Source organism: Clupea harengus, chromosome 3, assembly GCF_900700415.2.
Source record: "Clupea harengus chromosome 3, Ch_v2.0.2, whole genome shotgun sequence".
NCBI lineage: Eukaryota > Metazoa > Chordata > Actinopteri > Clupeiformes > Clupeidae > Clupea > Clupea harengus.
In genome coordinates this window covers 18585731-18603352 of record NC_045154.1, presented here as the reverse complement: position 1 = coordinate 18603352, position 17622 = coordinate 18585731, and the positions used below count along the sequence as shown (strand labels likewise).

Sequence of the window (17622 nt, the reverse complement as noted above, 5' to 3'; positions counted from 1 at the left end):
AAAAATAAGTAACATTCATTTTACCATGAAGGACACAAGGGATGTTGAATGTTCAGCGCTAAACCCTGGACTAATGTCCCCGTGTGTCTCAGGGAGTTTGGACTAATTTCCATGTGTGTCTCCGTGTGTCTCCGTGTGTCTCAGGGAGTTTGGACTCATTTCTCCGTGTGTCTCCGTGTGTCTCAGGGAGTTTGGACTCATTTCTCCGTGTGTCTCCGTGTGTCTCAGGGAGTTTGGACTCATTTCTCCGTGTGTCTCTGTGTGTCTCAGGGAGTTTGGACTAATTTCTCTGTGTGTCTCTGTGTGTCTCTGGGAGTTTGTACTCATTTCTCCGTGTGTCTCCGTGTGTCTCAGGGAGTTTGGGGAGCTGGCGTACGAGCTGCTGGACCAGTCCTACAAGCAGGACGAGCATGTGGCCATGAAGCTGCTCACCTACGAGCTGAAGAACTGGAGCAACTCCACCTGCCTCAAACTGGCCGTGGCCGCCAAGCACCGCGACTTCATCGCGCACACCTGTTGCCAGATGCTCCTCACGGACATGTGGATGGGCACTCTCAGGATGGGGAAGAACCCGGGCATCAAGGTGTGCCACCGCGGAAGACACCCGGACAGTAGTCTGGGAAAGAAGTCTGGGATGGGTTCAGATTAAGACTCTTGCCCTAGACATTAGAGCTGTTCGGATAGTGCACTTCACACAATACTGCATTGATACCTCTTGTAGCAGGATTTAAAGAATTTATTTCCGTGTGTGTTCACCAGGGGTTTCTATTGACTCAGCAGGTTACAGAAGAATCAAAATGACAGACTCAGGTCTTTTTTATGATATGGGCTATCGTATTAAGGCTGATTAAGGATGGCCACATATCCAGGCATCAAGTTGTGCCAGAATACTTTCTAGAATACATTATGTCAGGCGTCAGAGGGGTTTCATGTACCATGCTGCACAGTTTAATTGTTATTGTCATCTGACCCATGTGGCCTTACTTGTCAGATATGCCCGAGTGATTGAATTAACAGAATCAAATGTATTACTTTTGGGTGGTATCCAACCTCTGCAGGATTTTGAATATAAAGCTAGGGGATTTGGCACTGTGCGGGATAAGTCACGGTTCCTGGGCAGGGAATGTAACGCTCAGATGTCGGCACCATGGCTGGATAGGAGGGGGGCTGCTGCCTCTGCCCAGTGTGCAGCCTGGCACCCAAGTACAGATTACTCTCCTCCCAAAGATTAGCATTGAAGTAGGGCACATATTATCACTGAATGCTTGGCCAGTCAGTACAACCCAAATCCTTTCCCACGAACCACTTGGCCTTGATGTAATGAATGTTACGGGGCAGGTGTAGTTTGCCTCATGATGTAGTGAATGTTATGGCGCAGGTGTAGTTTGCCTCATGATGTAATGAATGTTACGGGGCAGGTGTAGTTTGCCTCATGATGTAGTGAATGTTATGGGGCAGGTGTAGTTTGCCTCATGATGTAGTGAATGTTATGGCGCAGGTGTAGTTTGCCTCATGATGTAGTGAATGTTATGGCGCAGGTGTAGTTTGCCTCATGATGTAGTGAATGTTATGGCGCAGGTGTAGTTTGCCTCATGATGTAGTGAATGTTATGGGGCAGGTGTAGTTTGCCTCATACCTCACCTGTTTATGTGGTGACAGAACACACAAAGGGGCCCGTAGAGTCACATAGAGTCACGTAGAGTCACATAGAGTCATGTGTTTCACATCACCGATGTTAATTCACTAGCACATGCAAATAATGTGAGTAATGTATAGAATCCCATCCAATGAGTGTTGAGCTCTGGTGCTCTGGTGTGTCCAGGTGATTATCGGAATCATCTTCCCGCCGTCCATCCTGCTGCTGGACTTGCGAGACGACGTAGTTCATCACACCTCTGAACCCGGCGGGGATGAGAAGGACAAGGATGACGACACCAAATCCTGCAAGGTAATTGTCACACACACACATCTGAGTGTCAGCGGAGGCGCCACGGGCCTGAGGAGTTACGGACTTCACATACAGAGGGAGAGTCGGCCCTTCAGGCTATATGACTGGGTACTCGTGTTACTTGATCATAACCAGCAGAACCGAGAGACGCACTGATCGAAGACTAGCCCAGAAAGACCACGTTGAAGCACACACATATTTTCTTCAAGGATTCTAAGCAGTCCATGACAGCAGTTTGGACACGTCAGCATCTTCAACAGTCAATGCCAAATGATCATCTCCTCCCCGGCCTGACAGCAAAGAGCCAGTGTTTGTGTATTTATTTGAAATCTACACTCACTCAGATGAACAGTCTTCTATATGTAATTTTGTCTCATGGGGAAGTGACCGTAGCTGAGAGCAGCTGCAGGGAAAAACATACATAAAAAATCTGCCATTTTTAGGTTGTATTATTCTGTGAGGCCCTGGGTGCAGGGAAAGAGATGTCGACACGCTTCCTAGCCAGGCGCGGCAGGGCAGTGGCACAGAACTGAACATCGACTCGCCCAAATATTAGTGGTCTGCATGTCCGCTAATCGTTTTAGTTTCTGGATAATCCCGTGTTGGCCTCCATCCGCTCTTAAGCTGCAAATCTAACATTACCACACAAATGGGTCTCTTGTCTCCAGCACAATCCCTACCTCGAAGAACACTCTTTTTGGACCGTGTGTGCGTGTGTGTGGTTTTCTGTCTGACAGGATGTTGACACAGAGTCCAAGAAGGACGAGGAAGAGGGCAGCAAACACGTGAGGAGGGTCCCCATCGCCAAGAGGATCTATGAGTTCTACAACGCCCCTTTCACCAAGTTCTGGTTCAACACTGTGAGTGTTCGCCCCTTTCACCAAGTTCTGGTTCAACACTGTGAGTGTTCGCCCCTTTCACCAAGTTCTGGTTCAACACTGTGAGTGTTCGCCCCTTTCACCAAGTTCTGGTTCAACACTGTGAGTGTTCGCCCCTTTCACCAAGTTCTGGTTCAACACTGTGAGTGTTCCCCCCTTTCACCAAGTTTTGGTTGATCACTGTGAGTGTTATCGTGTGTGTGTGTGTGCCATCGTGTGTGTGTGTGTGTGTGTTATCATGTGCAGATAGCCTACCTTGTCTACCTGATGCTGTATAACTACATCATCCTGGTGAAGATGGAGCGCGTGCCGTGCCTACAGGAGTGGATTGTCATCTCTTACATCATCACCCTGGGACTGGAGAAAGTCAGACAGGTGAGAAGAGATCAGCTGATGTTCAGCCATCCGAGGCCCAGACCGCTAGAAATCACACACTTAGATCACAATAGACCATAGATATCATACACTTAGATCAAAATAGATCATAGAAATCATACATTTAGACCACAATAGACCATAGAAATCACACACTTAGATCAGAATAGTCCATAGAAATCATACACTTAGATCACAATAGACCATAGAAATCATACATTTAGATCACAATAGATCATATAAATCATACATTTAGATCACAGAAATCATACATTCACATCACAATATATCATAGAAATCATACATATGGATCACAATAGATCATAGAAATCATACATTTAGATCACATTACATCATAGAAATCATACATTTAGATCTCAATAGACCATAGAAATCATACATTTAGATCACAATACATCATAGAAATCATACATTTAGATCTCAATAGACCATAGAAATCATACACTTAGACCAGAATAGATCATTGAAACAGCACAGTTTTATTGCCCCTCCACCTTTGCAGGGGGGCATTACTACCACCCTACTGACTAATGATCATGTAATCTTTCGTACTGCTGAAGACCCCCTAAAGTCCTAAAGCTGCCAGTTATTCTTATGCATCAGGTACCCCATTTGATGCTTGCTTAGTGGCTTATGCACACACACACACACATACACACACACAGACACACACATACACACACACAGACACACACACACACACAGACACACACACATACACAGACACACACACAGACACACACAGACCCACACACACACACACACACACACAGACACACAGACACACAGACACACACAGATGCACAGACAGACTAACACACACACACACACATACACACACTCAGACACACTCAGACACAGGGCTTCTCATGTTGTTTCTATTGCCGTTGGTACCTCTATAACTCACACAGAGATACTCCCCAAACGGGACTATTCTACTACTGTTCATATTTCTGCATCATCGTCTTTCACGCGAGCGCCACACATCAAATCCGAGCGATCTACTCCATTCCACAGATTCTGATGTCGGAGCCGGGGAAGCTGAAGCAGAAGATCAACGTGTGGCTGGAGGACTACTGGAACATCACAGACGTGTTTGCCATCGGCACCTTCATCCTGGGCCTGCTGATGAGGGCGCAGGCCGAGCCCTACATGGGCTACGGCCGAGTGGTCTACTGCGTGGACATCATCTTCTGGTACATCAAGGTCCTGGACATGTTCGGAGTCAACAAGTACCTGGGCCCGTACGTCATGATGATTGGGAAAATGGTAAGGGAACCGATGCTGTTTTTTAGACTGTTAAATCGCATACTCATATACAGTACATACTCACATACATACTCATATACATACTCACATACATATGAAGTGTTTAGTACCAGTGCCAGTGCCCTCACGTCATGATGATTTGGAAAATGGCAAGTCTCTCTTATTCTTCATGATAGTCCTGTGAATACTGTAGGTGTGTGTGTGTGTGTGTGTGTGTGTGTGTGTGTGTGTGTGTGTGTGTGTGTGCGTGCTCAGGAGCTGGCTGAGAGGGAGAGAAAAGTGCTAAAAGCATGACCTTCAGTCCAGCTTTATGTTCTCACTTTTAAGGATCCCTGGTGTAGAGAGCAACAGGCCCAACTAATGCTTGTATGTGTGTGTGTGTGTGTGTGTGTGTGTTTCTGAGTGTTTGTGTGTGTGCGTGTGTATTTGGATGTGTATGTGTTTCTGAGTGTGTGTGTGTGACTGTGTGTGTGTGTGTGTGTGTGTGTGTGTGTGTGTGTGTGACTGTATGTGTGTGTGTGTGTGTGTGTGTGTGTGTGTGTGTGTGTGAGTGTGTGTGCATGATTTCATGTGTGTGTTTGTGTGTGTGTGCGCAGATGATTGACATGCTGTACTTCGTGGTGATCATGCTGGTGGTGCTGATCAGTTTCGGGGTGGCACGCCAGGCCATCCTGCACCCCGACGAGGAGCCCACCTGGCGGCTGGCCAGGAACATCTTCTACATGCCTTACTGGATGATCTATGGGGAGGTGTTTGCGGACTCGATTGACCGTAAGAGTAAAATTGATAGTAAGATTTCCTTGTTTCCTTTTTTTGTTGAAGGCTGGATGATCGGTAGCAATCTCTCTGTCTTGAGTGGAAAGTTTGGTGTCTGTGTGTGTGTGTGTGTGTGTGTCTTCTGTCTTCATCTCTATATAGCACTGGACACCGTGTCAAAAATACTCCCAATCGTATGCGTACTGAGATGGATATTTAACCAGCGCTTTCTCTAGTTAAAATGACTGTGAAATCTATGAAAGCATCAGAGCTGGGAGATTGATTGGTACACCAGGTTCTGCTGGGCTTTCCTGTCCAGCGCAGCCCCGACGCTGTGGGTTGTGGTTGGAACTTGGCAGCGGTTCTGATACTAAACTGCAACGTATGGAAAGACTCCCTCTATATGTTTGACTTGGGTTTAATAAGGGTGTAATTAAGTCATGTCGTCAGACATTTCACACGTCAAAGGCTCCACTAAGAGCTGTCTACTTTATTGTTATGTAGCGCCCTCTGCTGGTAGAAACTTACGACGATCCTATGTGCAGTTGAAGCATAAGACATTGGGAGTATCATAACCTGTTACACTGCAATATATGAGTATAGTTACAGTTTCTGTGTTTTCTCCGGTAAAATGGCCACAACTACCACACAACAAAACTACGAAACAACATGACAGAAATGTGTCAGAAAGTGGACAGATTCGCATTCCATTTATTCTGTGGCAGACATCCCTAGAAACACAGTAAACTGTAACAGTATATCTAACCCCCTATCTCTAGTCCTTCCCACTGTGGTGAACCCTGTGTGAGCTCCTGTGTGTTGTCTCGATGCGCTGGCGATCATCCACCCTTCAGCCGAGTAAAGAAGAATGAAGCCCACCTCTGTACCTCTTCTCTCATTGGGAGGAAACATTAGGTGATTGGACCATACGGTATCCATGGGGACCCTTGTCTAACCATATCATATATATATATATATACACGTTACGGGATACTTTATAGCACAGTAGTTATGATGTACCCTCTCAATGACGGAAGCATTTAACGCCTCAGGTATCTGACTCTCTGATACACCACTTCATTGCCTCATGTCCTCTACATTCACGCTGCCTTGGAAACCTGCCTCACAGTCTACGCAATGGAAATCAACCGTAAGTATAGAGCTATGAATTTTTAATTGTTGTTGTAACTTATTGTTGTAAATAATAATGATACCTATCATCATGATTTACAGTCTTTTTTCAAAGATTTTACAATCTGTTAAGCAATCAGCCATTTGAATGCTTACATTTAAATATAATTAAGATTTTGCGGCATCAACTCAATGGTTTACAGTCTATTCAGCAATCAATTTAATTCAGTTTAATTCATCGACTGTATATAGAGTATATACACAGTCTATAGACAGTCATTTAAGTCGTTTAATTAATGTGCCGTTTATTGCCATAAAAAGTTGCATGGATAATCATGCTTGGTTTATCCTAACCGGCCTCAAGCCCCCTGTGGAGATAACCTGTATGATGAGGACGGGAAGAGGCTTCCTCCTTGTATCCCTGGAGCCTGGCTGACCCCGGCCATCATGGCCTGCTACCTGCTGGTGGCCAACATCCTTCTCGTCAATTTACTCATCGCTGTGTTCAAGTGAGTGTGCAGTTTACTCGGCGCGGCTCGTTAAACACATAACCGTGAGGCATGGGACACACTGTTGTTTTGATTGGTTGAACACATCTTCTTTGTCTTCACGGAGAGTGTGAAAATAATAACACGGCGTTCAACGCCGCGTGTGTTGGAGTAGAAGATGGTGCAACCGCCGGGTCCCGGAAACGTTTTGACAACACCTTCACTTCAAATATGTTTTGACAACACCAAAATGCTTCAGTAAAAAACACTTAAATCTTAAAGTGTACAAACATGGTTTCATCAGCACTGAGTACATTTTTTTAACTGCAGGAAACCTCCAGTCTGTCAGTCGAATACCGATATTCTGTTTCCATTAGGTTTAGACTGAGGACCACATGAGAAACAAATGATGATTAGGTTATGGATATAGATGACATAGAGTTAAAGGTCAGGTTATGGATATAGAGGACATAGGGTTAAAGGTCAGGTTGTGGATAGGGTTAATTAACAGTTGATTGACAGCTAAGGATAATTGACAGTTATGTGGTGATTTTTGACAGAGATGGTGAAATGATGGATGATTATTTCTGGACTTTGTAGTGTATTTATGCTAAAGGTTGCATCCCATGTATTTCCTCACCTCAGTAACACCTTCTTCGAGGTGAAGTCCATCTCCAACCAGGTGTGGAAGTTCCAGCGCTACCAGCTGATCATGACCTTCCACGACCGCCCAATCATGCCTCCGCCCCTCATCGTCCTCAGCCACATCTACATCCTCTTCAGGCGGACCTGCTGCCGCTGCAACCAGAAGAAGGAGGGCGAGCTCGACGAGAAGGACAAGGGCCTCAGTGGGTCTCCATCTTCCCTACATGTCACCTCTGCTGTGTTAGCACACAGGACATGCCTTAGGCTAGCCTCATATGTTAGCACACAGGACATACCTTAGGCTAGCCTCAAATGTTAGCACACAGGACATGCCTTAGGCTAGCCTTATATGTTAGCACACAGGACATGCCTTAGGCTAGCCTCATATGTTAGCACACAAGACATGCCTTAGGCTAGCCTTATATGTTAGCACACAGGACATGCCTTAGGCTAGCATTATATGTTAGCACACAAGACATGCCTTAGGCTAGCCTTATATCTTAGCACACAGGACATGCCTTAGGCTAGCATTATATGTTAGCACACAGGACATGCCTTAGGCTAGCCTTATATGTAGTTATGAACTATTACTTGCCCTGTTTACCAAGGTAGCTCATAAACTTGGTATTTTGCCAAAGGCATCAAACTCTACTAAATGAGACTTTAGGTGAACTGAATTGGCTATCATTTTTAACTCTACTAAATGAGACTAAGTGAACTGAATCATTTTTAAGTTAATTGAGCAATTTATCATTGTTGTTTGGCATTCTTTCTGATTGTCAGTTTCAGTTCAGTTCATGTTTGTTCTCCTTCCATTCGATTAAATAAATGACATGATTGCTCACTTGCTGAAATGCAATCTGAAGCCAAAAATACTGGGGAGTCAAATCAGCTGAGGTCGAGAGTTCTCTTGAGTCAGATCAGCTGAGGTCGAGAGTTCTCTTGAGTCAGATCAGCTGAGGTCGAGAGTTCTCTTGAGTCAGATCAGCTGAGGTCGAGAGTTCTCTTAAGTCAAATTAAGTACTTGGAAGTGTAGCCCGTGTGCCAGTTGTTTCTCTCATCTGCATGTCATCCCAGAGCTGATCCTGACTGGAGAGGAGCTGAAGACCCTGTATGAGTTTGAGGAGCAGTGCGTGGAGGAATACTTTCGGGAGAAGGACGACGAACATCAGTCCTCAAACGACGAGAGAATCAAGGTCACTCATGAAAGGTACAGCTTATTATCCACCACCAGGTATATTTCAATCACAGAACAAACTGACATTTTCACATTTCATCATTTTAATACTTAAACTTTATGATGGATCAGATTTAAAATATGGGACACTTAGTGTTTGTTAATGCGTAGTATTACTTGTTTTAAGTACATTTTACTTACTTTAGCTTTAACAACTTTAAGTTGCTTTACTGCTTTACTTGGTCACAGTGTGTTATGCTAGACTTGATAGCTATAGTTACAAGGGGTGTGTAAGATGAAGTGTGACCAGAGTCCTCAATGTGTTCCACGTGTGTGTGACGCTGCGTAGGGTGGAGGACATGTCCATGCGACTGGAGGAAGTGAACGAGCGTGAGAACACCATGAAGGCCACGCTGCAGACGGTGGACCTACGCCTGGCTCAGCTGGAGGACATCCACGGCCGCATGATGAACGCGCTGGAGAAGCTGGCCGGCATCGACCACTCGGAGCTGAAGCGTTCGCGCTCCAATGCCTCGTCCATCCACGCCGAGTCCAACCTGCTCCGCCACGGCAGCGTCAACAGCAGCGACGGCTACAGCCTCTACCGCTACAGCCTGGAGTTCGAGGGCCGCACGCTGGACGGGGAGAAGGACCCCGGCAAGATGGGCCAGCTCGGCGGCACCGAGAGGCAGGGCAGCCTGGGAAGGGCGCCGAGCTACCGGTCCGGCGCCCCTAAAGAGTACGGGCTCACGCTGGACGTGAAGAAGCCGGGACTCAGCAGGAAGCCAAGCTCCTGTGTGGACATCCTCATCTCCCCCTGTGAACAGAGCACGGACGATGTAAGTAAGACGGTGGCAGTTCCCACAGACGCGACCGGCTCAGCCCAAACGGGGACGGCAGGGACAGGAGCAGAGGCGGGGTCGGCAACCCCGGAGAAAGCCACCTACTCCTCGTTGGAGAAATCCAAATCCTTAAGGTTAGGCTCACAGGAGTCTCCGAGAGAATCGCACCCCGCCGCAAGGAGGGTGAAGAGTTGCATCATCTACCAGCCAGATGACAGGGAGGAGGAGACAGCAGGAGGAGTGGTGGCAGAGACGGAGAGGCCTAGAGACGAGTTTCCTCGCTCAAACCCGCGGGAGAAGTCAAGCTCTTTCAGAATGTTCCCTCCTGACCCACAGAGACTCTCCCCGAACAGCGCCAGGAAAGCCGTGAGCTGCATCATCTTCAACCCCAACGAGGTGGAGCACAAGCCAGCGAGAGAAGAGGTGGTGGTGCCGGTGCCGGTGGAGGGAACCAAACCGGAGCCTGGAGTGGCGTACCCGCTGGGAAAGTCCAAATCTTTCAAATACCCCCCGGAGCCGATGTCCCCCGCCACAGCCAGTAGGGCTATGAGCTGCATCATCTTCAACCCTAACGAGGTGGAGCACAAGCCAGCGAGAGAAGAGGTGGTGGTGTCGGTGGCGGTGCCGGTGGAGGGAACCAAACCGGAGCCTGGAGTGGCGTACCCGCTGGGAAAGTCCAAATCTTTCAAATACCCCCCGGAGCCGATGTCCCCCGTCACCGCCAGTAGGGCTATGAGCTGCATCATCTTCAACCCTAACGAGGTGGAGCACAAGCCAGCGAGAGAAGAGGTGGTGGTGCCGGTGGTGCCGGTGGCGGTGGAGAGAACCAAACCGGAGCCTGGTGTGGCGTACCCGCTGGGAAAGTCCAAATCTTTCAAATACCCCCCGGAGCCGATGTCCCCTGCCACAGCCAGCAGGGCCAAGAGCTGCATCATCTTCAACCCTGCCGAGAGAGGAGGGGACGATGGCCACTGGGCGAAGGATTATGGCCCCCTCGTGGAGCTGGCAGCCAACAGCTCCCCCACCAGGGTGAGTCGTCTGACAGCACGCCTAGAGTCCAAGGTGCACCCGGTGGCCCAGGTTCCGCAGATGCCTATGGTGAGTGTGTTTGACAGCCATGCTGGGTGTGTAGGGCTCGAGCAGGAAGCGCAGGAGAACGGGGGGCTGCAGCCGCTGGCCTTCCTCAGCATCCCTCACAGAGGAGGACACATGGACGGGTCGTCACGGTTACATGCGGAGAACCAGGCGACTGAGATGCTAGCGCCCCCTGGAGGGCAGGCAGATGAACAGCCACGGCAGAGGAGGAGCGAAGGCGGAGCGGAGACGGACAGGGACCTCCTGCACGCGGACGAAGGCTGGATGCCCCAACACCTGAGGTCGAAGAGCTGGAGCTCACAGCCTAAGAAGTCGCTGGAGGTCGACGCAGACAAGCCCCGGAGCTCGACCAGCGAGGTCAACATCCTAAAAGCATGTGAGGGCGCCACTGGAGAGCAGGAGAAATCAGAAGAGTAGTCACATAGTTGGAGCCATCAGACGCACATCCCACACGCACCGCCGTCATAGCAACCCCAGCTAGATCATCGGGGGACCAACGCAGATTCTGTTGGATGCTGTAAATCTGACTGCCCACAAGGGAGAAATATTGGACAAGGTTGGAGCCAGGTGCAAAAGACAACGGTAAAGTGGAAAAAAAAAGTATTGATGTCGACACACAGGGTTCATCAAGTAATACTGTTTTCTGGCCACAAGGTGGAGCCATCACACAAAGCAAAGTCTTCTTGTCCAAACTGAGGAAGACATCAGAGGACCAGAGGAACTCTTGCTGTTTCCAGAGCTCTGGTGGCTGGAAAGGTGTACACTCACACCTGGACTACTGAGGTCCAGGTGGAATAAAGAAAATTGATCATGTAGCAGAAAACATGACACCGCACACTTCAGCTTTGATGGAGTATACTTTGAGACATTTAGTTTGATGATGGTGAATTTTCATTAGAGGATATTCTTTAAACTCTTTTAAATAATTGATTTATGAAATACTTTGCTTTTAGCTACCTAATTTGCATATGTTGTGAACTGGATTGTATTAAACCTAAGCTATAATAGAACACTACCCAATGTAACTACACACTTTCAATGGAATGTCACTACTTCTTTGTCAAGGAATGCTGGTAGTCAAGACACCAAAATACTTCAAAAAACCTCTTTGCACTGTTGTACTGAAGTCTCGTAACAAGAACAACAATGAACCAAAATATTCTTCAATGACATGAGGTTTACTGATGTCTTCTTACAGTTTTAAATGTGTGTGTGAGTGTGAGTGTGAGAGTGAATGAGTGAGTGAAATCCTTCTTATCTTACTCTTTAGAGGTTTTTGATGTCCTGCTTCCAGCTGATGTATAGTTGGGGGGCTCAAAAACACTCTTCCTTAGGTAGACTTAGAGAGCTATGCATCCCTCATGTACTAAGGAAACTACCAGCATTTCACTTCACTATATCACAGAACATGTCTGAGGAGAAACTACACTATATCACACAGAACATGTCTGAGGAGAAACTACACTATCACACAGAACATGTCTGAGGAGAAACTACTCCATGCTCCTGGTAACGCTATGGGACTCTCAGTACAAACCTGTAGCACCACCCACACTGGGAGATGAGAAACACAAACGTTTCAAAAGCAGTGGCAGCTGTGTTGCTAATGAAGCGCTAGCAAACCTTGGGGTAGGACATTTAGAATTTACAAGAATGAAAAGAGTCTCTTGGGATATAGGCCAGGCAAAGTAGCATTTTTCGACAGACAAATTGTAAAATAATTTTTTGCAGCTTAGATCATTTCTCTGAGGTGTCCAGAACAACATACTAAAAGTCCTAAGAAATCCTAGTTGAGGAAATATGTTACCCCTGGCAGGTACTACCAAGCCAGGCAGTTTTCAGGTTAGAGGCCAGTCTAAAAGCAGCATTGCCATCACCCATTGGCAGTAGGATGATTGGATGAAGATTGGGCCGATGTATTTGTTATACATATGAATGGTGTTTCTGCCTATGCAAATTAGGGCGTATTCAATAAGTGTGGAGCTCATGTGCATATTCAAATTAATTTCAAAAGAAACTTGTAATACAAAAAAAGTTACTTTTCATGTATACTTTTACTATGTAAAGTTTTATTGTGGTAGGAGTAAAGGAAAAAATTAAGCCTATTTGGGTGTATTTTGGGCATATTCGATTAGTGTATAGCTCATTTGCATATTACAATTCATTTTCAAAGAAACTTGTAATACAAAAAAATTGTACTTTTCATGGGTAGTTTCATTGTGTAAAGTTTCATTTTGATAGGAGTAAAGGAAAAAAATAGCCCCATTGGGGTGTAATGTTGCCTGGCCTTTTTGGCACACATCTCGGATTGATGAGAATTTTACATATTTCCTCAACTAGGATTTCTTAGGACTTTTAGTATGTTGTTCTGGACACCTCAGAGAAATAATCTAAGCTTCAAAAAATTCTTTTACAATTTATTCTACTTTTGGCTCCAAAAGGGGTTAGTTTGCCTGGACTAGTAAGACATTTAGAATTTACAAGAATGAAAAGAGTCTCTTGGGGTAAGACATTTAGAATTTACAAGAATGAAAAGATTCTCTAAGATGTTGATTTCACCTTGGGGTAAGACATTTAGAATTTACAAGAATGAAAAGAGTCTCTAGGATGTTGATTTCACCTTGGGGTAAGACATTTAGAATTTACAAGAATGAAAAGAGTCTCTTGGGGTAAGACATTTAGAATTTACAAGAATGAAAAGAGTCTCTTGGGGTAAGACATTTAGAATTTACAAGAATGAAAAGAGTCTCTAAGATGTTGATTTCACCTTGGGGTAAGACATTTAGAATTTACAAGAATGAAAAGAGTCTCTAGGATGTTGATTTCATCAAACAGTTCCAATGACCATGGACATCATGTTACTTTCAAAACATTGTAAGCAATAAAGAAGAGTAATGCAAATACAGGTCTCTTTATACAGTTTTTACTTTGGTTACATGTGGTAGAAAAACAGTTTACAACTGGTAAAATCACTCTGTTTTTACACTTTAGTCCACACAGTATTCAGAAGTATGTACATTATGTTATCTACATAATGAGTATTTGAGTATTCCAATTGGTTGCCAGGCTACAAGTGGAGAACACTACATAGACATGTCCGTCTTCTCACCGCCACAAAGTGACTAGTTTATACCAACACGCATGCATAGCAATGGTCCCATTTGAACAAATGTTACTCATTTGTGCAACCGTCAATTTCAAATGGCAACAAAGGAGAATGGTGATCACATTCCTCGAAGCAGATTCTGACACAGAAGACCTAACGGTACGTAACAAGACAGTAATGGAATTGTGTATCCAAAAATACAACCATCCAATTCTCTAGCCCACAGGACTGTCGCTATCCTTACAGGGGACCAGTTATTGCTAATATGATGCTACTGGCTGTTCTAGAGAGACTTGGTCAATCCTAGATTAACACACGACACAGGGTGAGCTCTGTACAGACACCGCCTCTCATGTCGCAAACTTGAGGACGCGTGACGGAGACAAACCCTTTGCTGAACATCTACGCGTCAATAACTACAAGCCAAGAACAGCAGCCAGTTCAATGACAACACTCACAGTTTTGGAATGAAATTTGTTGTACACAATAGGGCAACAAGAATACCTTTTAAAAAAGGAAAAAAAGACACATTGTACACACACAAACACATAGGCAGCGTTTCACAGCGTGCCACAGACATCTGTAAAACTGCACAGAGCGAACACACGCTAATAAAGTGCAGCGTGAGAAATAATACTGCTGCTATGGTTTGTAAACGCTTGCGTTATACCTTAATTAAATATCAATAACTGAATGAGCACAAACTGGTTTGGGACAACGGGGGGAAAAAGCACAACTACTGTGACATCACTCAAACCAATGAGCAATATAAAAATAACTATGTTACTGGGTAACTGCTTATTAGGGTATACCTTTGTTAATATGCATGCAAATTTAGCGGCTTCTCAATAGCTTCCAACACTACATTATGCAGTGATATCATGCATCTTTTTTCTTTTCATCTCTCAACACTACATCCTCAGAGCATCCAGATTAACAGTATGTTAAAGCACGACAAATATTACACATGTATAAAAAATATATATATAATAAAATCAAAATAAAGAAAAAAGACGTCTCTTTCAAATATGGTGAGTTCATCAGCTGCAGCGTCAGAAGCACATGTACGACACAAGACTAGGGAGTGTACTTTTACCCATCATGCACTGCAGCTGTGGCATTCTATATTTGAGACTTCTCAAAGGAGTGCAAGTTCAGTTACAGTGCTATACATGGTTATGTGCTCAGAAGAGGAGATACAGTGACTAGGAGTTTAGTATAATAAAATAGGACACTTGAAATGTTTCATAAGACACAAACAGTTGAAATATTCCTGACCTTGACACAATCCAGAAAGCATACATCACAGATGCGTTGTACATTTTTTTCTTCTTTTGTTATGTGTGTGTGTGTGTGTGTGTGTGTGTGTATGTGTATGTGTATGTGTATGTGTATGTGTATGTGTGTATGTGTGTGTGTCCAACAACAGAACATGTCTGCACATCACCACAATCAGAGGTACTCTCAGATTAACTTGTAAACACACTCGTAAAAAGACACACGGTCACACACACTTCAGAAAACGAACCGACTAAATGAAACGGTTAAAGTGGTTCCATTAACAGAAACAAAGCCGACGGGCGAACACTAAAACCAGACACAGAGAGAAGCTGTGACATCCTGGCGAGACAAAGTGTGGAGGCCAGGGAGACTGCAGGTCGGGCCTGGCCCACGTCTGGCACAGATCCGTGTCAGACGAGGGTCAGATCCGCTCCCGAGTCTGTTGTATTCCTGGCCAGCCGTGCTGCAGTTCACATGTTTAAATCCCAGTGGACGAGCCGACCCACAGAGTCCTTCCGGAACATTCCGCCCCTGCTGAAGTTGGTGGGGTTACAGGAAGGTGAGCCAGTCTCTCTTGACCGGCACTGAGCAGGCAGAGAACACACCAGTCTCTCGTTTAGGTCCCCGAGGAGAGTGTGTGTGTGTGTGTGTGTGTGTGTGTGTGTGTGTGTGTGAAAGAGAGAGAGACAGAGAGAGAGAGAGGGGGGGGGGGGGAGAGAGAGACAGAGACGTCCCCCCACCTGCATGTGTCAGTGACACAGGATTTCCCAGTCATTGAGTCAGTGTGTCCGGACCCTCTCACAAGAGGGTACATCTGAAGAAGCTGTGCTTCTTGGACTTGTTCTCCGTGATTTTCACTGGACCACCCCCTTCAGCCTGAGAGCCATCGTTCTGGTACACACACATGACACAGGAGGAGGGGAAAAACACAACAAATACATAGAAACAGAACAGTCAATTTCAGACAAATTTGAGAAAAAATACAAAAACTTAAAAAAGTCTTCTGCTGATGTCTTTATTGGAGCACATTTGTGCCTCTGGGATAGTCCATTAAAACATCTGCAAGTGAATCCTCTCAGGAGAAACACAGACTCCAGTCACAGTAGTGTGCGCTGAGTTATGCTAATCACAATAGTGTGTGTTGAGCTACGCTAATCACAATAGTGTGTGTTGAGCTACGCTAATCACAATAGTGTGTGTTGAGCTACGCTAATCACAGTATTGTGCGCTGAGTTATGCTAATCACAATAGTGTGTGTTGAGCTACGCTAATCACAGTATTGTGCGCTGAGTTATGCTAATCACAATAGTGTGTGTTGAGCTATGCTAATCACAATAGTGTGTGCTGAGTTATGCTAATCACAATAGTGTGTGCTGAGTTACTGTGATCACAATAGTGTGTGCAGAGGAAAGCTCACCATTTTTCTGTTGAGTCGAGCCATGATGTCTTTGGCCAGTGTGAAAAAAGCCTTTAAGAGAGAGAAAGAGTGAGAGAGAAAGATGGAGAAAGGGCGAGACCCAAATATAGATCAAGAGAGAGACAGACAGACAGACAGACAGACAGACAGACAGCCAAGGAAATAGAGAGGGGTTATTAAAAGCAAAATGGCATGGTTATTTATCCAGGGTGATACAAGCTTCTGGAGAGGACTTACCTCTTCAACATTTAGACTGGATTTTGCACTTGTTTCCAAAAACTTGATCCCATAGTCTATCGCCAACTAAGAAAAAAGAAATTGAGGCTTGAGAAGCATTACTTAGCAGAGCAGAAAATACCACTAACCTGAAGACACATGAGCCCCGTCACCAGGTTCATGAGGTTGTTTATGAGGACAGCCTGTGCTAGGGCCACACAAACACAGAGTGGCGACGTGGCCATCTTGGTGAGCTCACCTTCTCTCCCCTCTCTTTGGACACCTGTCTCTTGTCATTCATGTCACACTTGTTCCCGAGGATCATCCTCTCGACATCTGATGATGCATGCTGGGGGAAGGGGGCGGGGTCAAAGAGCACAGCGTGGTTAGTCTGCTGACTTGGCAGTGACACAAGACAGTTTTACATTTCTTGAAAGGACACAGTCTATTAGTGCCTGTGCTTGACTAGTTTAAAACCCATTTCAACATCTTGCTCTAACACACAGCCTCTTTAAAAGGAAACAGCACAGGCATTTTACGGCACATGGCATTTCCAGAAAATTCACATTGCAAAACAACTTCTTTCCAGCAGGTGGCTGCCCAGGAGATGGTCTCTTCAAATGACAAACATTTGAATGGCCTAAAATCTGTTCCATCACTTTTCAAAGTGCAATGATCAAACTCCATGGTCATTGCCTCGTGTGTTCATCTTACCTCTTCAATATTCCGAATCCAGTTCTTGATGTTCTCGAAGGACTTATCACTCGTGATGTCATACACCAGCATAATGCCCTGGAAAATCACACAACACACTGCTCAGAGTCCTACTCTAGTTAATATGCCCTGTGTGTGTGTGTGGGTGAGAGTGTGTGTGTGTGTGGGTGAGAGTGTGGGTGTGTGTGTGTGAGAGTGTGGGTGTGTGTGTGAGAGTGTGAGTGTGTGTGTGAGAGTGTGAGTGTGTGTGTGAGAGTGTGTGT

At 45.6% G+C, this 17622-nt stretch overlaps 2 protein-coding genes across 5 annotated transcripts in view; one reads left to right on the top strand and one right to left on the bottom strand.

The window, feature by feature from the left end:
- The window catches only part of LOC105892398 (transient receptor potential cation channel subfamily M member 1), a 44097-nt gene extending 32300 nt beyond the window's left edge, over window positions 1-11797 (top strand). The window contains exons 18-28 of one of the 4 annotated variants that reach the window (XM_031564843.2): window positions 355-583; window positions 1823-1948; window positions 2686-2808; window positions 3073-3201; window positions 4240-4491; window positions 5088-5262; window positions 6377-6397; window positions 6743-6887; window positions 7512-7714; window positions 8589-8721; window positions 9038-11797. In XM_031564843.2, the coding sequence (XP_031420703.1) occupies window positions 355-583; window positions 1823-1948; window positions 2686-2808; window positions 3073-3201; window positions 4240-4491; window positions 5088-5262; window positions 6377-6397; window positions 6743-6887; window positions 7512-7714; window positions 8589-8721; window positions 9038-11042 (3541 nt within the window). In that variant the 3' untranslated portion in view covers window positions 11043-11797. Of the gene's footprint in view, window positions 1-354; window positions 584-1822; window positions 1949-2685; window positions 2809-3072; window positions 3202-4239; window positions 4492-5087; window positions 6163-6299; window positions 6398-6742; window positions 6888-7511; window positions 7715-8588; window positions 8722-9037 lie in introns of those variants that run through there. The other 3 variants (XM_031564842.2, XR_004163410.2, XR_004163408.2) reach the window with 3 other exon arrangements.
- Window positions 11798-13532: 1735 nt separating this feature from the next.
- The window catches only part of rab8b (RAB8B, member RAS oncogene family), a 15256-nt gene continuing 11166 nt past the window's right edge, over window positions 13533-17622 (bottom strand). Inside the window, exons 4-8 of the mRNA XM_012818697.3 lie at window positions 17360-17437; window positions 16905-16994; window positions 16667-16732; window positions 16430-16480; window positions 13533-15903 (exon numbers count right to left, since the gene is read on the bottom strand). Coding sequence (XP_012674151.1) covers window positions 15811-15903; window positions 16430-16480; window positions 16667-16732; window positions 16905-16994; window positions 17360-17437 — 378 coding nt within the window. The 3' untranslated portion in view covers window positions 13533-15810. The remainder of the gene's footprint in view (window positions 15904-16429; window positions 16481-16666; window positions 16733-16904; window positions 16995-17359; window positions 17438-17622) is intronic.